The following is a 23,419-nucleotide window of genomic DNA, read 5'->3' as shown; positions in this document are numbered from 1 at the left end:
TCCTGCTGGATTCTTCCTGGTTTGTACTTCATTTTACTAATTGCTTGTAAAATGCAAGCATGCCTGTTTGATAAGGTTTTATGCTCACTTTGCATACTAGTGATGAGGCGAAGAGCAGAGAATCAGATCTTCATGGAAAGGCACATTTTTTAAAAAATTAAGCAGTAAGTAGGTGGAAGAAACCTATCACAAAAATTACGTTGAAGATACAAAGCTGAGTATTCAATAGTTAAGTTCCAATGCTATTGAAGTGCTCTTTGTTACCTTTATTCTGTTTTCCATCCCAGATTCAAGCATTATACTGTCAAATCATAAAAACATGGAATGGTTTGTATTCAAGTGACCTTAAAGATCATCCATTTCCAACCCCCATGCCATGGGCAGAGATGCCACCCACTAAACCAGGTTGCTCAAGGCCCAATCCAGCCTGGCTTGAGCACTTCGAAGGATGGGGCATATATTCTCTGTTTTGCAATTTTTATACATATTAGAGTTTTATGAAAGCTTAATCAATATAAATTGGATTCCTATATTAGTATTACTTTTCTTCTTTTATTACTTCATCACTTTTATTACTTTCATTACTTTCTTTTTTTATTACTTCAAATAGATATTGAAATATCAGTGTGAAGTATTTGAAATTTCAATCATATTCTTCAGAACCAGGACTTTGATTATTATCATATCAGATAGGATGGACTATTTTCTTCTGCTTCATTTATAGCTTCCATTTCCTTATGCATCCCATGGTCAATAAATATACAAAGCAAGAATTCCACCAGCTGTAAAAAAGCACAGTTCAGATTATTACACCCACTGGAAGTAAGTGCTTCTTTCCTTTTGTATTCAATAGTAGCCAAAGACAGAGTTTTGTCTCCAAATGTTTATTCTTTGAATATTATCTATTTAGTATCATGGTATGTAAATTTCAATCTGATAGAATATTGAAGGGTGAAATTTATACTGAGGTTGGTTTTATTCATTTACTTGTATTCCTGGCATTTTTCTTTGCTTAGCAGCAAGCAAAACAGAGGAAGTTTATGCATAATCAAGTTGCACATCTTGCATTGCCCTTTTGGTGACAACCCATCCACTTTTCTGGAAGTTTTGTGGAAGTATTTGGCTTTGGAAGTAGTAATTAATTGATGAGACTAATAGAAGTAATAAGGACTAAAAAGAAGCAGTAAAAAAATCAACTGATTTATCTTAATAAAATATCAAAGTTAATGTACCTAAGTACATTAGGCAATATAACACAGTGGGTAAAAAATGGCAAATGCAATGTGTACAGTAGAAGATAAGGTAGTTTGCAGCAGGTTCACACATCCCTTGTGATATTACATGTTGCATCTCTTAAGTAGTATATGAGATTGGTGTTTGATGCCCTTGAAGTTCCCATGAGACATTTACCTCTCCCAAGGAACCATGTACATCTCTGCCTTTTCTGACACCAAGCAGGTGCCCCTGAGCTCTGCTGCACCTGCTGTGAAATGTCAGGCAAAGCAGAGCACTGAGCACGCGGCCTCCTGCTTGGAGAGCTTCTCTTTGAATGTAAAGGGCAACGTCACATCAGCTTTTACAGTGCACTGCATTAAGGCAGGGATTGATTAGCAGCTTCCACTGCAGGCAAGAAGACGAAAAAAGAACAGTGAACATTCTTCCTCACCTTTCAGATATGACAGCCTGTCTTCCTTCCCTGATCTCTGTCACGGAATCACAGGATTGCCAGGGTTGGCCAGCACCTGTGGAGATCATCCAGTCTAACCCCTCTGTCAAGGCAGGGTCACCTGGAGCAGGTGATAACAGGAATGCAGTCAGGAGGGTTTGGGATGTCTCCAGAGAGGGAGGCTCCATGACCTACCTGGGGGCTGTTCCAGTGCTCTGCTACCCTCAATGGAAAGTTCTTCCTCACGCTGAGATGGAACTTCTTGTGTTTTATGGCCATTGCTCCTCATCCTGTCTCTGGCCACCATCACAGAGTCTGGCATCCTTCTCTTGGCATCCTCCTTGAGACATTTATATGCATTAATGAGATTCCCCCTGAGTCTTTTCTTCTCCAGACTAAACAGGCCCAGCTCCTCCCCTAAATCTCTCCTCAGAAGAGAGATGTTCCAGACCCCTCATCATCTTTGTGGCCTCCACTGGACCTCTCCAGTAGCACCTCTATCCAGGGAGGAAATATTACTCCATAGTAAGGAAATATTTGAAGATCTACAATGCCTTTCTTAATTTATGCATCTTGCCTTAATAAGTGTACTTGGTCTCTTTTTTCTTCAGCTTCCCATTTGCACAGCTTCATCACCCCCCAGATATGTTCCAGGTGCAGTCCATTATATTTGTGAACTGTCCAAAGATATTTTGATGAAAATTTTCAAGTAAATGAAGAGAAAAGATTGTCTGTTGTGAAAGATACAATATATTTTTTAAGGGAGCATTAGAGGGGAGGTTAGAGATAAATGTAATCAAAAAAGGAGGTAACGACAGAAGTTTTAAAGGTTTTGGTTTATTATATTCATCTTGACACAAAGAGTCCTTTCAGAAAGGTCAGTAGTATTTCACATTATAAAAATTAATGTAAATTATACATAATTATCAATTAGTTGTGTTCCACTGTCTATTTCAGTTAATATCCAGTGCCTTCTTTGCCTTTAGCAAAGTACAAGAATCCTGGGACGAGATTCTTGTGGAATGCAATGTTTTCTTCTAAATCAGTGACAAATTTTGAGTTAAATTTTTTCTTCATTTGTGGCTGTATGCTGTTACATTCATACAGTCAGAGGCTTCAGGTTTTTTTCAGCAGTATAGAGATTAAATCTAGAGCATTATAAGCATAAAAGAGGCTGTGGCATAGCAACTGCTCCTGTATTGCGGGGAAACTGCACTGGGATCAGGTGCATTGAACATTAACTTCTACTTATATCCAAAACAGAGGTGCATCATTCAGTGTAACATTTCCACAGTGATTCAGAGGGAAGAATACCAATGCATACCTCATCCACATCATTCCTTACTGGAGCTTTGCTTCCTCTAGCTGTACTCAGTTTTGTGTTCCCAATTACCCTTCCCAATTATATGACTGCAAGTTTGGAAATAGCAGGTTTTCTGAAACAGCAGTTCTGGAAGAAATGGATAGCAGCTGGCAGTCTCTAGAAAGATTGGTAGGTAATTATTGCAAATAATATGGAATTATGTCACAATGGTTGAGAATTACAGCTGAGTTTTGATGGGAAAATTTGCAGCTAATCCAAACACAAATCCCATATGCTTAGTCTCAACAATTTCTGTTTAATAAACTGTAGAGCAATAGAATGTATGTCAGTCAAACAAGCTGGTTGTGATGAAAATAATTTGCTACACATAGATATTCTTTATAGTAGTTATTAATCCCTGAAACATTATTTATAATGCCTGAAAACTGTACAAGTTTGGGTTTTTTCTGGAAAAATCTATTTATGTATATGTAGTCAATTTGTTAAATTTTACAGACTAATTTCCTTAAAGTTCTTGTTCATAAAGATTTGAAATGTACTTTAAAACAATATTATTAGAATCTTTCTAGCAGCTTAACTATATGTTTTTACAAAAATATTGGCTTGGAAACTGCTGTAGAAAAAAAAATTGCTCTGAGTTATTGTACCCAAATAAGGAAAATCAGAGTTGAACAAAATATCAATTTGATTATCCGAATATTTAACATGTTCATCTTTTATGAAGGTTTTTAGATTACCATTTTTTCCTTTTTTAGCAACTAATACATATCAAAAATTACATGGAAACTCAGACTGATGTTATTACCTCAAGGTTAAAAAGAAAAAAGGATTCTGTAGTGAACAAGATTCTATTCCAGTTTGTTAAATGATACTGTACTTAGTGTCATGTAGATATTTCTGCTTAGTGAGTCATCATTATGACTTTTATTTGTTGTTTTAAGAAAATCTTCTCAGCTTTCTTCAGCAGTTGCTGGAAAAATGAGCAAAAACTCAAGCATGATTCCAAAGCAGTGTTGTTTTGTCAGGGCCTGTGAGGAAAGTACCTTGGATTATAGTCCTTCCTGTTTTGTTTCTTTATAAATTTTTCTCTAAAAGAACTGCTGCTTGCAATTAAATTACGTGCCAGATACAGCATCACCAGGTCAGGGCTGATTTCATCACACACCAAGTTCTTTCCCATATATTAATGCATTCCCTTTAATAGCTTTTAGAAACAATCTATTTTCATTCTTGAGTATATAAATTACATCGGAGCAGATTTTATCTCTTTTCCTTCAGTGCTGTTGCTCACTGGAGGTCTCCTTAAGGCAGTTCCCATCTCTGTGATTTGTAGCAGTGAGATGGAACATAGTTTTCACTCAATTCCAGTTTTCAGTGTGGTTGCAGTTACAGTGCCTGTTGTGGAGCACATGTGTTACAGCATCACCCCTAAGGAGATATTCCCCCCCACCCCAAGTGGCATCAACAATGTAAAAAAGTTACACCTGCTGGAACTGCAATTCCTAAGAGCAGCTACAGTGCCCCATACACACAACTAAATTTACAGATGTTACAGTTTACAATAATGTTATCAGCATTTTTTTTGTTGATGCCTGACACAGTGATATGCAATATGCCAGCATGGGGACTAAACATGACCTCTTTATGAAACTTATTAGATGAGTAGATGCTTATAAAAATATGCTGCCCTTTAAGGAATCTGTCAGAAAAGGAGCAGCACAAAATAAAAAAAACATTATCAGCATTAGGTTTGCTATACTGGAGATTTTCTTTCCTACAATGAGAATGGTCAGGTATTTTTGCCATCATTTCTCCAGTGAGCACATTTGCACACAGCTGGCAGGTTTAGTTCCAGACTGACTCAGTTGGATAATAATTTTGCAAAGCAAGAGTGAAGTTTTGCAAAAAACGTTATATTGAGCAGCTACTACAGCTGTCTTCCAGAAAGCCCAGAATGGGTATGTCTGTATAGGGAAACAAAGCACTAGCTTTGTGGACACAGATCTCGAAAATGCATCCAGGTATCCTGTGCTGGCTCACGTTTACATGAGCTTGTGCAAGATGTTCAGAAATTAAGGAAGCAATCTATTGGTCCTAATCTAAATTCAGAACACCTACAGTGATGTTGCTGCACTTTGCAAGCAAAATCCATGGTTGCCATGGATAAACCCATCTATTATCCAGTTAAAATTGTCACTGCTGACTCACATGGGCACCTGTTTGCTCTGTTCTTTGGTTTATATGAACTGAAGAGGTAAAATGCATGGATGCTATTGACCTCATACGTCCTGTGAAGTGTTTGCTGGTTGTGGAAAATAGATTTGTAGAAAATTTTCAAAACTTGACAGAAGGTTCACATAGTATGTATTTGTATGTAAACTTTGAGATAAGAAATGTTGACTTAGAAATACTATCAAATAGGACAGACATTGTTGGAAGAGAACAGCTGATGTTCTCATACATTAATGTCAGGGATTCTGGATGAATTTTTCTCTTATATGTAACTAGAAGTAATATCCTGTGAGACTTCAGATATTTTCTACAAGGCATAAAAGCCTGCAGAAAAAAAGTTCAGTTATTCCTGAATTACTTTTGTGGTCATTTTTAATGTGTTATAAATCTTAAGCTTAGAAAGAAAATATTAGTGAATGGTATGTGTAAGTTGCACCCTCCTGGACAAGTTTGCCAATTAGTGGCAGTAGCTCATTTCTAAAATTGAAATAAGAATTTCTTTGGTTTGTGATACTATAGCAAACATTCTCAAGCTACACTGTATAATATAACACCCCATCTGTTAAAAGCTTGAATGAAAAAAAGTACTATTCATTTCAGAAATTCCATTCTTCTGGGATGCAATCTAGGATAGATTTTTAACAATGACTTGAGCAGCAGATGTGCAGCGAATTTGATAGCAATAACATAATTTTTGTCAGTGAAAGGTTGGTCTACCTTGTAAGAATACCTTTTATAGAGCAAATGTCATCCAGCTTTCTGTACTAGTTTGTGAAAAACATGCTACCTTAAAAAAAAGATTCCTCAGAACCATGACAGAAGGCAACATCTTTCCCTCTGTGGTCCTGTTCAATGCTAGTAACAATGATGTTACTGTGCTGGGGAGAGTTGGTAGTACTCTCAAGTAGCAAGAAGATGAATAAATGCAATCTTTAGACAGAAACTGATTTAGTGATTTTTCTTGAGTGTGATGGAAAGGCAGTGAAGGTGAAAATGCTACTGCAATGCTAAAAAGGCAAAAAAAGCCCACAGGGGCACGTCATAGGCCGATTTAGGCACAAAACTTAGTAACTCACTGCATAATAAAATGTATCTGAAACACTTGTTGGATGGCATGGTGTGCTCCTGGAGTGCTGATTTGGCATAATAATAAAACTAAACATTTCCTTCTAATGTAACTGGCTAGATCTGAAAACACAGAATATGTCATTCACATTTTCACTGACAGAGAATCCAATGCTACATTCAAGTGTATGACAGAGGATGGGATGCTCCTGCTGTTACAGAAAATTAGGTTCCCATCCAAATATATGAGATTTGTATAATGCTGTGTTGCAAAGCAAGCAGAAATAAGGAGCAAAAAGGAGGTTTGCTACTGGTAAGTTCTTAATATCTAATATTTACACAAGAACGTCATTCCTGCTGAGTGCCTGTATTAGGTCATTTTTTAAGGGAGCTGGGAAAAGAAATTACTCTTTTGCTTAGGGAACAATGTGCAAGTGACATGACATCTCAAACAGATGAGTTCTGTGGAGATTTTAGGAAGCTGTGAGAAGTAAACAGAGATATGGTTATTCTGCCCAAAACTTGTGGATCTCTGGTTTCATGCTGAGGAAGAAGGAAATGAAAGATTTGAGCAAGGATAAAGAGAAAAGCAATGGAGCTGTCCAGGTCTGCAGTGGCTGGGTGAAGAATGCAGAGCAGAGTGTACGAGCTAAAACAAGGATCAAAATCCTGGAAGAAAGATGGACATTTTTTCCAAACAAATTAAACCAGACTTTAAAAATGCAGAAAGTGGTTACAGGTGGCTGCATGATTTCTGCCACCCACCTCCATCTGCATATTCAGTATGTGGAAAACACGAGGACACTGAGAAGGTGAAGTCCATTTGAGAAATTTCAAAACCACTTTATTAAACCGTCTTTTCTACTTGTGCCATAAATCAGATGGCTGTAGAGCTGTGGGGTTTTCTCCTCTTTCTTTTTTTAGCTCTGATAAATGCAGCTTTCACAGTTTCCTGTAGGACTGGCATTTATTGCTGTTACTTCCTCTGGCTACTACACAGCTATGGCTGTCTTTTCTAGCTTGACACACAAAAGTTTCCTAACCATTTTGTAACAGCCAAAGACGGATCTAAAGAAGGGGAAGTCAGCAAATTTGTGGGTTTTTTCTCACTGCAGTGAAGAGAGGGGAGAAGCCTCATTTGTGGATTGGTCTTTAGTTTGTTTTGTTTTTCCTAAGGGTACTCAGATCCTGAAAATTGAAACGGTGGATATTACTACATCGAGAAAAATCAAACCAATTAAGCTGTAAAATGCAAGTCCTGTATTATTATGTCACCAGTGCACTGAGGCTCAAGAATGTTATTTACTGTTAGAATGCTATTAAGTGCTTTTATTTCCACTCCTTCTATTACAGAACACGAAAAGCAGCGATTATGCAAAAGCACAGATTATATGAATTTGCACTTCAAAGTGAAATGGTTTTATAATGAATATGTGCGAGAGCTCTCTGCTTTCAAGGATGCAGTGCCTGAATACTCTCTGTAAGTGCTGTTTTGGGGAGGCTTCCATGAGGCTGGGCTTCATGCAAGGTTTATTTTGGTCAAATATTTGTGCTCAGGTTTGTGCAAGATCTCAAGGTGTGTAGCATCAACTACTTTTTGCACTTCCTTCTCTTTAATTCTCCATTCTATCAATTGAAATAGTCCAGGTGTTAAATGTGCAATTAGCTATTTCATAGGTTTCTGCAGTTGTTGTAACTCCAGGTCTTTAGAGATGACAAAATGCTTTGGTCAGAAAATGTCTGAGGAAAGTGATTTTGCATTTGTTTTATAACCAAATTTGGACAAAGCTGTAATGCTAACAGGGTATACTACTGATATAATTCTTACTGGATCAGGTCATATTCAGCCACTGGTTTTGTTTTCACCTGTCTCTCTGCAATAAATATATTCATTCCTGTCCTTGTATAGGAGCTATCCTTAATTTTCTGCAAGTCTGCTGGTTTGCAGAGATGGTTTAAACAGCTGATTTTTACTAAAACAAAGTTATATGCAAGATATTTCATATACAAATAAAAATAAAGTTACCAAAGAGCCAATATTGATAGAAGGTGCATACCTACCATGCTTCACTGGTAGAGAATTGGATACTGCTAATTTTATATCACCAGGGTACACCAGTGAGACTATTGTGAAACTGAAGCCTGAAAAGCCTTTTGGTAGCTGCAGCATTTTGGTGACAAAATTTTTTCCAGATTTTTGAAATCTTTAGCAATTACAGCATACTTGAAAACACAGGGCGCCAAACTGCTGGGTATTATAGCATTTCTCCTCTTGAGATCTTTATGAAATCTACCAACTTTACTTCACAAAATTGCTTTTAATTTTCAGGTGGTTTGAACCATTTGTCATACAGTGGCTGGATGAAAATGAGGATGTCTCAATGGAATTTCTCCACGGAGCACTAGAAAGAGACAAAAAAGATGGGGTGAGCCTTTACTTTTTAAAGAAGAGAATAAGTAAAGTATCAATACATTTATTATTACAAAACCAGAAGTACATTTGGTCCCACAACATCCTTCTTAGACTTCAAGAGATAACGACTTTTGTAAGAATTTTTCTAATTCCCTCTACCAAAATCCCCACAGAATTCATTCTGTGGTATCATTTCATTAACCTATGATGTGATAATGTCATGAAAGAAAATTCTGGTTTTATTTTTAAAAGATTCAAAAGCATCAGAAAAGGGAAAAAAACACATTTCTTAGTATCACCTTAGAGACTTCTTTTTTTCCTTTATTACTTTTTATGACTCTAGGATGAATTTCAAGTATAAGAATCAATGAATGCAGTTTTGATCTCTGAACAAATATTAACGCTTGAACGTTCCTCTCTAGTTTCAGCAAACATCAGATCATGCCCTCTTCTCTTGTTCTGTGGTTGATGTCTTCACACAGCTCAATCAAAGCTTTGAGATTATTAGGAAATTGGAGTGTCCTAATCCAGAAGCACTATCTCATTTAATGAGAAGATTTGCAAAGGTAAATTAAAGTCAATGCATCTCAACTAAGCTACAGAGAGAATGACACTGTGTTGCCATGTACTTTAAAGCTAAGTGATTCCAATGCTTTTTAGAATCAGTGTTTTCTATCTGATTGGGATCCTAAGAAAGACATGCTGTCCGTGGCTTAAGGCTGGGTTTTGTCTACTTTGTCAAAATGGTTTACCAGTTTGAGAAATTCTGTCCTCTCTGAGATTCCACATTTATGTATTTTATACACATATGTATGCAGCAATTGTTATCTTGCTAAGCACCAATTGCAGTTCCATTCAGTGAAATGCAATTAGCTAATTAGGCAGTGCAAGTGAAGGAAAAAGTCAAGGTATGGCAATAAATTATTTTTGTCTGAAGTCTTGAGGTGGTAGTTATTCACCTGCTGCTTGATAAACTCAACTCTGCTAGCTTTCTATTTGGATAGTTACATTTCCTCACAAGCTCTGAATTTCCATTATAGTCCTGCTGGCTTCAGAAAAGTTCACATTTACATTTAATTCTGTTCTTTCATTGCAGCAATTCTCCATTTGCAGAGTTCTTATTTACATGATTATTGTAAGGTAACTCATATTGCCAGGCTCTGAACAGTGCTCCTTTTGTCTTATATTTCCATTATATTTCTACTCTACGTATTGTCACCCTGGAGGATTTTTTGAGCTTGCTACTGTTCTATTAATTATGTAGTACATTGCAAGGAGTAGAGTTCTCAGTGCTTCTCAAAAACAGTACTGCTAAAATTAAACTATCTCTGCTATTGAAGATTGCTTTACAATTAGAACTACCCACCATCTGCTGTGCAGGGATTTGAAAGTGTGCTCACAGGATTGTTTGTATTATACCTAAAAAATATAATACACTATGTGTGCAAGCTCCTGTAAAACCTATAATTTATACAAACCTTTCTTTTATTATTTTTGGTTTACATCATGAAATTCACCATTTAAAAGAGTCTTCTCCTCTTCTAGACTATCAACAAAGTACTCGTTCAGTATGCTGCAATTATTTCAAGTTACTTCAGCTCCTATTGTGATAAAGAAAATGTGGTGAGTAAGAAGCTGTGGCTTTTTTCTGCCTCAGAAATTGCCTTTAAATGACTTACTGTACTTTTTGAAAATGAAATCACTTTTTTGTATGAAAAAACATGAATGGAGGTAGGTCAGCATGTTTTCCTAGCTGCTTTTTATGTGTAAAAAGCTGCAATAAGTGAAATTACTTAAGAATCCTAGTTAATAATTTCAGTATTAAAATTATAAAATAATTACAAGATGGCTGCAAACCTGCAGCTGATAACAGCCTAATACTATGGTGAACATGGTGAATATATCTTCATCTTGTTTCTCAGACAGAAGAAAGGTCTGTGTTTAGGGTTTTCACGTGGCATTGCCTTGCCTCTCTGCATCAGTTTGTGCCCTGGAGAGTTTCTGAGCTCCCTGTTCCCTGTGTGCAGGGGTTTCTGCTGCTGCTCTCTGTGCTTTACCCCTACAGAGGGGAGGAGAAAATTGTGCTGTTTTGTTGCCTCAGTGCTTACAAGGGAGTCCCTAATGAGGGACCGGATTGCCATGGACTCAGAAATAAATGAGGAATGGACACTAAAGGTGTAGTTCAGCAAATGGAAACATTTTCAATACTTTAACAAGACCAAGGAAAAGTATTCTTGGGAACTGGCTTTTCAATATTATTGATATTCAATCAAAGCTAGTTCTCCCATGGCAGGCAGCTTGTAGCATCATGTTGTTTTTAGGAGTGTTTTGTTCAGCTGTACCAGTCTGCAGTCAGATCAATAACTGCAGCCCCATCCTCACACTGTTCACCTCCAGTGGTACAGCCCTCAGCCCACCACAGATGTCCTTGTGTCACATCCTGGCATGACATCTGCCAGTGCTCTCCATAGTTAGGACCAGTGTCATGGTCTACAGGTCACCAAAACACACACAATAATACAATTTAGAAAGACAGCTTTTGCAGCTAAATATCAAATATTGGGAGTTCCTATGAATTTAATGCTAATATTAAATAAAGTTCACTGCTTTCTCGAAGAAATGAGTTCTAATAAGGCATTGAATCATCAAGTCTGTTTGTGTAGTCTTTTGGCCTATCCAGTGGGAGATTTTAATTGTTGGAGTGAATAATTTCTGAAGTCATTCTCATATCTCTTATCTTTATTAAGGCTTTGGATGAAATTAATCTCATTATTAATCAAAGATGGCTTGGGTTGGAAGGGACCTTAAAGATCTCCTTCCACCCTTCTGCTGTGAGCAGAGACCCCTTCCACTAGACCAGGTGTAAAGTATTGTATCAAATGGCTTTGATGGATGTAACATTTTTTAATAGAATTTGCCTTACATACTTTTATCTTAATAGAAGTCCATTTGATCTGGTAATTTCAGCTACAATAAATGTTCATCTGCATTAAAGTTAATAGAAGAGATTAAAATGAATACTTTTTATTGTTCAAATTAGAATTTGGCATTCTTTTTCAAGTTAATACTTTTAGTAATCTTACTAAACACTACAAAATGTGCATATAAACTGTTCAAATAAAAGCATATCAGAGATGCTTTTCATAAAGGTATTTATCTAATGTAAAAACAGCCTCTTGTCTTCCACCTCCTGTCAGCATTTACAAACAAATGTGGGTTCTGTTATTGTACCTGTCACCCACTTTTACCTGTTGTTGCCTCTGTCTGATTCCTGTAAACTGCTGCACAGGCTATTCTGAAGGGAAGGAGATAATGAAATACAATTAGAATGTTTTTAAGTAATGTTCTTTACCTGGCAACAATAGCAAAGTTTTCATTGAGCCAAGGTAGGCTTAGGCTCTGAAAGAGCCACCTGAGCCAGCCTCAAAGCAAACTCTGAAACTGCTTTTGTGTGAAGTGTTTCTCTCATAGCTTCAGTGTATTGCCAAAGGCATTTGCATTTGTTTGGAACAAAAGGAACAAGATTTTACATTCAGCTACTTATACCGCCACCACAAATCATAACTCTCATAATTATTGATTTGTGATATTGCAGATAATTTCCAAAATAATTCCTGTGTTAGAAGTCAGGAGGTAGTACAGGAAAGGAGGATACAATCTTAGTGATTGTAAATTAATAGAAGGTGGATAGACAAATAGAAGTGGGGTTTGTGGATTTTTCAAGAGATGAGCAAAGAGGTGACATTTCAGCTACACAAAGCCAGCTGCATTCTGGAGGAGGAGGAGCAGCACGCTTCACTGGGAAGGAATAATCTAAGTAGCAAGAAGTTAGAACAAATATCTTTTTTTTCTTCTTCAGTTGAGAAGGACTCTTGACACCAAATTCCTTTGAAAGTAATGTATTATTAATTAAAGCTATATCATGTTATTGAGCCCATCATGCTTCAGCTCTCCATTGGAACATGCTATTAGCTAGAAAGGTACAGATGAGTATCAATTACTGTAATCATTCCATCACCACCTTGTTGTCTGAAAAAAAGGATACATGTCTTATTGAAATGCATTTCCTCAGTGTCTTAAAGTAACCCAGTCACACACTAGAACACACTGGCCTTGGCCAGCCACAGTTCTTTTGGTAAGTATTGTCTGATCGCTTCATCTTCACCATAACAAACCAGCATATAAAGTCATCTAAGTACACAAGATTCTAGTAATAGATTCTTTCTTCCATGATTTTTGTAACTAGCTCCTCATTTTTATTAATGTTTTACTTTTAACCTTATATGAATACAGAAAGTGCTCTTTTGCACAGTGGCTCTTTTGCACAGTGTTCTGCCTTTAAAAATTAGCTTAAACAGCAACATTTCTAGACTAAAATAATATGATTACAGAGTTCTATTTTTCCAGTAATGCAAAAATACGTATTTCTAAAATATTATTCTGTTATTAACAGAACTGCCTCTTGATTTATTCAAATACTTAAGCATCAGCCATTAGCTGGGCTACGGTGTTGCCACAGCTTTCTGCAGAGACTGGGTCTAGCAAGCCGTGTGGCAACCCCTGTTCTGCAGCCTACTGTCACTGCCAAAGCCTTTGACCATTGCTGTCTCTGCTCTCCACGGGATGATGATGTGCTACTTGCATTAATCCACCAGATGTAACTGTGTTAGGTATGACTAGAAATTACCTGGGATAGCTCAGGTAGGGAAATTCTGGGATCTGAAACCTGTCCAGGTCTTGGGAGATGGAATCCAGTTCCCTGTGGGGCAGCACTGCCCTTAGTGTGCAGTCATAGGCTGAACAGGCAAAGAGAAGGGTCAGTTAAAGGGGAAGGAGAGGCAGCAGGGGACAGAAGTTCCTCTAAAAAACACAGCTGTATCAGTGAAGATGGGCTTAGAAATCTTTTCCAACCTTAATGTTTCTTTAATTCTATAAATGCTAAAGTTGTGCACAGTCTCACATTTGATATCTCTCTGTAGGCCTGCATCTTGATGAACAACATTCAGCAATTAAGAGTCCAGCTTGAGAAAATGTTTGAGTCCATGGGAGGGAAGGAGGTGAGTCATGTCTGTTTCCTGGTTCATTCAAAGTTCCTTAGAGATCATTAGCACCATGTTTGCAACCTAGTCAAAGTTTTCATTTCTACTTGCAAAGAAAATCAAAATGCTTTAAAAAAAGTCTACAAGACCTATTTACTGTCCGGACAATACTGGAATAACATAACTATTTCACAGACACATGCTAATGATCTGTAATGTTTTATCAGCACTGGTGTTTTGTGTTGCAATCTGTAGTGCCAGCTTTATTTCAGTGTTTGTATTGGACTATACTTGGCTTTTTATGTATTAGTATGTTTTGTCTGTAATGTGTCATTGTCTTTGTCTAATGCCTTTGACTTGCAATCCACTGAGCAGAAGAAAGAAGGAGAGAGATTCTCTTATGAGGTTTGTGATAGTAAGCATCTTTTATTATTCCTGACCATATTTTCTAAGGCTAAAACCAGTCACATTTTCTACTTATTTCCATTGATGCATCTGTGTAATTCCCTATGATCTAAAATCAAAAAGAGCTATGCTTGGGCATTCAGTTGACACTAAACTGAAAAGTTTTACTATGCAGATAGTGCAATACCCTTTCAGAGTTTTAAAAAATCTATAAAACATTTTAAGTGCACTTTTCAATATCTGAGGACCTGCTTGTATTCAAGATACCATTTCACCAAGATCTGTTACTCAACAGCTCAAAACATCCTCAGCTTTACCCCTTTTCATTTCAGAAGATTTAAAAGAGCCTGAAGTCCTGTCCAACAGCAAAAGGACATAGACAGTGCTTCAGTACCTTCCAGACTGTAGTCTTTCACTGTTCTGAAACATGATGAAGAAATTAACAAATCTTCATAGCCATAGAAAAAATCCTGTCTACTTGTTGAGAAGCAGTGTTTAGAACATGAATAATCCTGCCCATATTATCAGTAGCTGGCTTTAAAAAATAAGTTATGCATCCATCATCCTTTTTCTTCTTGAGGCTGTAGCTTGATAGATTCCCAAAACTTTGATCTAATGTGGCCACACTATATGGAGAAAACTGGAAAACACAGCATTTCATATTTCCACATCCACAGGGGGACCCTGCAGGGGTGGGATGGGTCCCCTATGCCACGCAAGGAACTGAAGCGTCCAGATGCACCTATGGAGTCACTCCAGGGTGTGGAGGGTCTGCTGAGCCAAGAACAGCTCCTTGAAGCTGCTCCACATAGCAGAAAATAAACTTATGCAGCCTTGTCACTAAAAATTTCCTACCAAACTTTATATGAGGTATTCATCATCCAGAAGTGGCTGGTTTTGTGGTTCCTATTATACCCTTTTCCCTCTCTGAATATTACAAGTAATCTTGTCCTCCATGCTTTTATGTTCATTACAAAGTACTTTTGTATTAGGTCTTGGATTAATTTTTAATGTCATGATTCATGAAAACAGGTAAATGTCCATAAATCAGGATAATGACAAGGGCAGAGGAAAGCTGAGTCACATTTTACATCTATTTCTATCAAATTATTTTCAACCAGAATATTTGTTTGAATCTCTAAAACATCCCCTTTTCCTCAAGAAAATATTAGTTTTTCATTTGCTCCTAATGCCTTACATAATATTTTTAAAATTAGGAATTTTTCATAGCAATTTTCTTTCAAAACTTCTTATGACTTCTCATCCTTTTTGGTTTCCTTCTGATGTTAATGAGGATGAATTATTAAGGTTGTTACAGTATCACAGCAGAATTTTCTACAAATATGGTGTGACATGCAACCCACAGAGACAATTTGGATATATTTTCTATAATCCCTTCACTAGGTGTCTTAAATGTATCTCTGATTCACAATCTAAGACAAAAGATCTTAAAAATACATTCAGACTTCCAGGGCAATTTCTTGAAGAAAGTATATCCATGTTCAATTTTTTTTCACCCATATCAAGATGCCACTAAAATGTTTGTCCTCCAGTTTGAATACTTATTCCCCTCACTGTTCCAAAGGCACAACTGCTAATGGCCAATTTGGCTTATTGAACTGGTACTTAAAGAAACAAAGCCAGCAATAAAATCTGTAAGCAGTTTCCTGGAAGGGAAAAAACAGTTTAATATTTCACTTGTGGAGGGCATAAAAGTCAGATGATTTTCAGCAAAATAATGAGACCTATTTCAGTAGAAGCAAAACTAATTCTAAGAAAAATTAAATGCTGTTAATCTCTTCAGTGTCACACTGTGAGCAGTATGTCTTTCAAACTGTGCAGTCAAAATAACCACAATCAAGCAGCAGTCCCTCTGTTCAGAGTAGGCTTATTGCACATTGCAGGCAGGGAGCTCTCTAAATAGAGAAAAAAACTGGTTTCTCAGATCCCCACCATTAAAATAAAATAGTCTGAACAAGAGGAGCTTCTTTATTAACTGTCCTCTGCTGCAGCAAAGCAGGGAGGGTACTTACAAATCATATCAATGAGAATAGTCTGCAATAAGAATGAGTAGTAAAGTGCATCCAACCCAATGTTTGGGTTTTTGTGTAAATCAAGTCCAAAAACATGGGAACAGATCTTCATCATAGAATTTGGTTTAGCTCCTGTTTGTTTCATCCAAAAGGAATGCATATATTTGCACTAAATATTTTTTCATGTCTGACAAGCTGGAAGCTGATAAAAGAGAAAGAAGAAAAGCCAATGCTTCTGTTGCTTCACACCAGATGACAGAACATGGCAGAAATGAGTTACAGTAATTAGGATTTAAAAAAAAAATGTGTAAAGCAAAAGGAGGTTGTTTATATATGACAATATTATATTAACTGTAGATAAATCATATTCCCACTTCAGTAAATTCAGTTCCAACTTTACATACAAAACTTAGGAATTCCTGTAGGAATCTATATGCACTCTTAAAGATTTTGCTGGGGTGACAGAGGACCAGACTTCAGCAGAATTGTTCTGAAGTGTCCACCTTTCCACCTTGTACAGAGGCACAAGTGCTTTCCAGCGCACTCAGAGCAGTGGCAGGCAAACATCTCACATCTCACTGTCCCAAGGCTGTGGGTGGAGGAAGGGTGATGTCTGTCAGAGACAGAAAGAACCCCTAAAGTGATGGAGCTGATAAGTACCTTTGCTGTATCTTTGCCAGATATACAGAAAATATGTAAAACTATTTTCTGAACAGAAGTAACCAGGTGGTCCCATTAGGAAACTATAAGTAATTAGACCTGTGAAATTGCAGATAAATGGGATTCAGATTAGAGAGGTTCCGTTTAACTCATGCAAAAGTAATTTGCATCTCTGTAGTTTCCTGCAGAAACACCACCAAATTTGCAGTTAACAAGATTATGTCCATACTAGCACACATTAAATTACAGCAGGAAATACCTCAATCTAACACATTGAAAGCAGCCAAACTCATCAGATTTTTAACTCTTTTCCAAGGCTTGTCTCTATAAAAAAATTCACAGTTTTAGACAGGCAGAATTTGGAAACCATGATGTTCAGCTATTTCTTATTTTTTTCAGCTGTTCAGCAAATATGTTGTCAGTTTTTGTGTAGCATTCAGAAAAAGCCAAATTTCTAATTATCTCTTTGATAATGCATAATCAATAAATGTGCCAACAAAATAATGAGTATATTCCCTTGTGGATAAAACTTAATTCTGCTATTTAGGAACATGGTAAAATAACAGAAATATGAGCCTAGAAAAGCAAAGAATATTTAGAATTGACATGAAAATATGATTTACACATTATTAATGAAATAAGCTTGCTCCTTCAAAAAATCCAATTTTGGAACCTTAGCAACCTACCCCAATGTATTTTAAAGCTACTCCACATATGCTGGGAACTGTAAATGGAATCCAGAATACACTTGTCCAAGGGAAAAATGTGTTGCCTTTTCTCTTTTATTGCTTAAATTGGATTTGGTACACTAATGACACTCATAGCTGGGATTTATTGTTGGTTTGTTGTTTTTTCTTCCCAAAATAATCAGGCTCAAGTAGAGCCTTTTCCTTTTATTTTCCTGAAACTTTGTTTTCATTCCTTCTTCACCAAACTCTATGAAGCAAATGAGACTTGAAGAGAAAAAGAGAAGTCCCCAATACTACAAATACTTCATTTTCATGTCTGTTTCTCCCTCTATGACATCATCCCAGATGCTGATCAGCATTGCCTCTCACATCCATGCTTCCATCTTAGCTCTGCCATATCAGGAAAAAGAAGAAGTGATGCTCTGGCACATTTGGATGATGCCTGAGGACAATCATTAGCACATTGAAGGCACATTAAAAAAATGAAAAGTGCACATTGTAGTTCTGGTGAGACACCCAAATCACCATATTTTCCAGTACCTAGAGAGAAGCAGCAATTCAAGCTCTTGCTGACATCTTGTCAGTGGTGCCAGCATGGCCAGGTGTGGCACACCTGCCCGGGCAGCCCGCATACCTCTTTGTGTCACACTCCTCCCCGTGCCACCTCATCGACGGGCATGAGCATGTGGGAACACAGGCCTGGGGTCCTGCCAGATGCCTCCAGCTGTGCACACACAAACTTGTTCATGCAATTTGTGAGCACAAAGCCTCCAAAATGTTTAACAGTTGCATGCACCCCTCTATAATGTGTGTAACGTTCACAATCTGGCATTAGCATTCAATCCAATTTTGACTGTTCTATTCCGGGTGAATTTAGCAGATACATTGTGTTTTCTGGTTATCACCACAACCTCTGATAGACAGTAACTACATTGACCTCTATAGGCCCAGTAACAAGGTGGTTCTCTAGTTTGTGCATGATCTGCTTAGAAATTTTGAGTCTTCTTCTTGCCTGGTATTTTGTTTTCGTTGACATGTATCATGTTCAGTGTGAATGCTTGTATGTTCAGTGTTTGTTAAATGTTTATATTCTAGTGGCCTTAAATTTGGGGTTTGTATGTATCCTTCCAAGGAGACAGTCTTATTCCCTAGTGAAATCCATTTCCTGGAAAAATCTTTGCCTTTGATAGCAAAGTCTTAATTTATTTACTAGTATAGACATGGCAACAAAATTAGCTTTTTAATTCCTGCTCTTCATATGAAGGAAAGCAATCAGTTTAAGTGTATGAACTGTCAAAGTGTATCTGCCAGGGATGCTACTAAGATATACAGAAGCTACAGAAGTTCTCTCAATGCAAAGTAATTCAAAACTAAATCAGTAAGTAGTCACAGTAAGTACTTACAGTAATAAGTAAAGTATGAACTTCTCAGATTAGAAGTACATGACAACAAGTATCTTCTAAAGGATGTGTGGTAATTCTTCCTTGACACCTATTTCAGGTTCTTGTTAAAACCTTTAGTGAAAATCTCATATTTTCTATTATTTTAACCCACATATAACTTATAAGGGGATAAAGGATGGTCTAAGATTAAAACACAGTAGATCATTGGATCTATTTCAGTTTGTTTTGCTGTAGGATTCCTTTCTAGTCTCAAGTAAATTATCCAGTGTGCTGTGACAACTTCCCCTCTTCTCTGAAGTATGATTAAAAGAACTGACCTGCTGCACCACAGTGCTCTGAAGCACCAGAGGAAGAATAAGCACCAAACACTATGCATGCAGTTGAAAGACAGAAAATAGAAACAGCCCTGATTATGTATTCTAAATGTGCAGTGTCCTTTGAAATTGTAAGAAGGTCTGAACCTGACCTTGCTGCAGAACAGAGCCCACAAATTAAGGGATATCATTGGAAATCATTCCTTAACACTGTGATGTAGACAGCTGAAAGACCTGGAACATCAGCTATTAATTCACATTCAGCTGTTGAGCCTGATGATCATCTATCATATCCAAGAATGGGCTGTAATTATTTTTTCTGAGTGCTATAGATCAGGGAGATAAAAAAATTATTCTTTTTTACTTGAAAAAGAATCCATAGCAAATAAACAAGTTTGTTGATCAATATCAATAGGGTACCTTTTTGATTAAATTTCTATGCATGTATCCTCATCCCTGTAAATGTGAAAATATATTTCTCCCCTGCATTAACTTTTTCCCTATGTTGAGAAAACCTGTATCAAAGTATCAGAATGTGTTGCTCTGTGCTTGAATTTTGTTTGCCCTAATGGCTTTTAGAAACAGCAGTACTGAAATTTGGTAGAGTCCCTTCCCACGTCCTCTGTCAGTAGAATTGGCATGGATAGTCTTCAAGCCATCTTTTTCAGTGCTGGCTGTTCTAATTTTACACTGCATTATGGAAACATATGAAATATGGAAACAACTTCAATGCAAATCACCAAACAAAATACCAACAGCAGTGTACAAAAATAATAAAAATATGAAGGCATCTGCATTACTATTAACACAAGCACTGATTTTTCCTGCATCCTTCTCTTGGTGTGCCTCGTTGAATACCACTGGCCTGATAATGGTAGTTCTCTCCTTTGTGACTGCCAACATAGTTTCCACAATCCCACAGGAAGCCATTTTTCAAATGCACAGATTTGATTTCTAATATAAATATTCCCTGCTGTAATCAAAGATTTTTTTAATGGTAATTGTATTTCAAAATTATTACTAAAGCAACTCGGTGTCACAACAGGTGTTTCCACATTTGGTTTTCTATAGTGCAGTGTATCTTTGCACATAACTCCTAATTCATTGATTGTAATGGAAACCCCAGAAACCTAGTGTATAAATAAAATATAATGTTATTTATCTCTTTGCAGCTGGATCCTGAAGCTAGTGTTGTTCTAAAAGAACTTCAGGTGAAACTTAGCAATGTATTGGATGAACTCAGTGTAACGTATGCTGCAAGGTAACAAACCCATTTTACTGCAAATTTAGAGGAATATTCCTGCTCAAAAAATTCTCCCTCGTTGATGAAGTCTGGGTGGTTATTTGGATGTCCTGAGGCATGGCTTGCTTCTGCCCTGATAGAGTGGTGTGAATTTGTGTGTGTATGTGTTTAGACTCTGAAACAAATAAGAGCAACCTCGCTGTAAAGACAACTGCACATCATCTTGGGCATGAACATGTTACAGAGGTGAGGCTGATGGCTTTTGTTCTGCCTTTTGGGAAGCAAAGTCACTGGGGTTTTTTGTCTGATGCTATGTTAAACTTTCCTCTCTGACCATGTTTATGCTATTTCCTGAGACTGACAGCCTTTTCCAAGTTGCCTGCCTCAGCCAGGGATGTCAGCCTGTGTTTAGCCTGCTTCAAGTGGTCGTTGTGAATGGCCTTCTTGGGTCATTTGCTTGCCTGTGGCTCTTCAAAATTGTCTACTGAGCCTTACTTTCAAAACCTTTCATTAATCAGAGTGCACACTGCAGTCCTGAATGTGTATGGTGCTGTGCCAGCAGTGCTTGTGGTATAAGAAGTAGCAAGTTACTTTTGCTTCAAATTAGAAAGAAATGTAAGAGGGATTAGTGCTGTAGTGGTGCTCATTAAGCAAAGTCTGTAGTTGCTTATTTAATCCATTGATGGGCTGTCTGGGTGGACAGTCTGCTTTTTCTGTGTGCTTAGTTTGCTGTATTGTCTTGCTCCCAGGCTCTGCTTCTCGGATCATTGACAATGCATGAATATTATTTCTTTCCAGGGCTTCTTTCTGAATGAGCCAACTAGGCTTCTGCAACAGCAAACCCAGAATAGCTCAGTGTAGGATATGCTCCAGATAGCTAGAACATTCCTCATGGGTCGGTTTACTGTTTGGGTCTGTGAGGTTAACAGTGTTGGAAAGATGTCTAATGTCAAGAAAGGCAATGCATTATTTTGGCTTTTGTTGGAGGGACTGGTCCCAAGAATTTCCATGAGCATTTTCTCTAGCTGCCTCAAGTTGTTTTTATCTAGGGCTTTAAAGTGTGTAGGTAAGTGTACTTCCAAGTGCATTTGGAAAAGTTTCTGATTTTTCCAGTGATTTCACATGGAGGTTTGCGTTTTCTTTTTACATTAGCCATGTCGCTGGAACAACCAATTGTTTCTTTTTATCTCGCAGTAAATTCTCTTCCACTTTCCTCAAGTTAATCTTTGCCATTTATCTTTTCAGCTTAACAAGCCCCATATATTTTGGCCTCTGTTTTGCACTTCTGTTCATAAACTAATCCTAAACCATTTCAATCCATCACAAATCAACCCATAAACCAAATTACTGTGTGTGCAGAGACTCTTCCTGCCTCTGAGCTGGTGACTGATTAAGTGCTGTTCTGCTTTGTGTCAATATGTTGTCCAAAGATTATCACATCAATAGCACTTTAAGACTGTCAGACACTCAACCAGATCAGTTAGGAAACAGAACAGTTTTCAGAAAAGCTGAGCTGATACAAACTGGAGGAGGAAGGATGTGTTCCCAGTCACCTTGAAGTGAAAAAGATTCCTCCCAGGAGGAAGAGTCTGAGTGCTTCAAAGCAAGGGAGCTTTTTGCAAAAGGATATTTTAAACAGTCCAAGTGTTTTAATGCTGTGTAGTTGCAAAGAAGTAACAACCCTTCAGAAGGCACTCACTGTGTGAAATCTGGAAAAAGGCAAATTGAGCCAAATAGAGCAGAATCAGTAAGGGTTTTTGATTTTACCTCAAGAATATCAAAGCTTGGTAGCTATTAACCATCAAGAGAAAAATTATTTATCGTCACCTGTTTGTATCGTCCTTTCACACCAAAAATAAAATCTTGAGAAGTTGTTCCTAGCTGGCAGTCAATCACATCTAACCTATAGATTCTGATACATCTGTTGCTTTCAGAAAATAAATATTTGGCACACCTACAAGGCTATGAAAATTGTGGCAGAATTGAAGCAAGGCAGGGAAAAGATCAAAACATGGCATGAATTATTTATATGAGCTATGATCCTCAATAGAACTTTTTTCAGACAGTAACATCACAGTATCTTCAATTTTGAACATTGCATCATTGTAGAAAATATTCAAGTCTTGTTGAGGAACCTGATGCAAAATCATCATTATTGTTTTCTCTCCCAGAATTCTTTCATTCTCCTTTTTTTTCTCATCCTGTAGTTTCCAATTTGTTATTGAAGATTGTGTAAAACAAATGAGCAATGAACTGAATCAAATGAGAGGAAATGGGAATGCAGCAGCCAATAAGAACAGTGCAGCCATTGATGCTGAGATTGTGCTTCGGCCTCTCATGGATTCCCTGGACACAACGTGAGTGTGGCAGACTGGATTGTGTGGTAGGCTGGGAACTGGATGCTGCAGTCAGGCACACTTGGTTTTACTCTGAAGCACTGTTGATACCTGGAAGCACTCTGTAGTATTTTTAATATTTCTAATATTCACTGTGTGCAGAATCCCATGCCTAACCTGTTTACTTACACTGAGCAATTTTTACATAAGCTCCAGGCTTGTCTTTCCATGTCTTGTCTTGTTCTGAGTCATTGAAAATGAGCCAGTGCATGGTCTCTCCTCCACAGGATATTATGAAGACTGTGCTGAAAAAAAAAAGAACAAAAGTAATTCCTGTACTGAAATTGTCTGGCATTTGTTCTAGGCTTGTACCCAATGTCCCACTGCTTATTGATACGCACTTCTGTGTCACCAAAAACCAGGTCATCATCTAAACAGCTGCTTGATTTTTTTTTTCATTTGGTAAAATGCTAAGTTTTGAGAGGATCCTGCAAACTCATTCTTGCTTCTGTAAGTAACCATAACTTAGGCTATTGTCATTCAGCAGTGACACATTCTGAAAGGCCATGTGCAGCACAGGCCCATCTGTAAGCACAC

At 37.4% G+C, this 23,419-nt stretch overlaps 1 protein-coding gene across 1 annotated transcript in view; it reads left to right on the top strand.

The window, feature by feature from the left end:
- UNC13C (unc-13 homolog C) overlaps positions 1-23,419 on the top strand; it is a gene marked incomplete at both ends in the record, with an annotated part of 123,101 nt that overhangs the window by 81,102 nt on the left and 18,580 nt on the right. The window contains 7 exons of the mRNA XM_084213730.1: positions 7,641-7,767; positions 8,617-8,713; positions 9,123-9,266; positions 10,246-10,323; positions 13,680-13,757; positions 20,416-20,504; positions 22,694-22,843. Of these exons, the coding sequence (XP_084069856.1) occupies positions 7,641-7,767; positions 8,617-8,713; positions 9,123-9,266; positions 10,246-10,323; positions 13,680-13,757; positions 20,416-20,504; positions 22,694-22,843 (763 nt within the window). The remainder of the gene's footprint in view (positions 1-7,640; positions 7,768-8,616; positions 8,714-9,122; positions 9,267-10,245; positions 10,324-13,679; positions 13,758-20,415; positions 20,505-22,693; positions 22,844-23,419) is intronic.

Source organism: Fringilla coelebs (assembly GCF_963513975.1).
Source record: "Fringilla coelebs genome assembly, chromosome: 12".
NCBI classification, from domain to species: Eukaryota; Metazoa; Chordata; class Aves; order Passeriformes; family Fringillidae; genus Fringilla; species Fringilla coelebs.
Note: the sequence above shows the minus strand (reverse complement) of the source record. Positions and strands in the feature narration are given on the sequence as shown.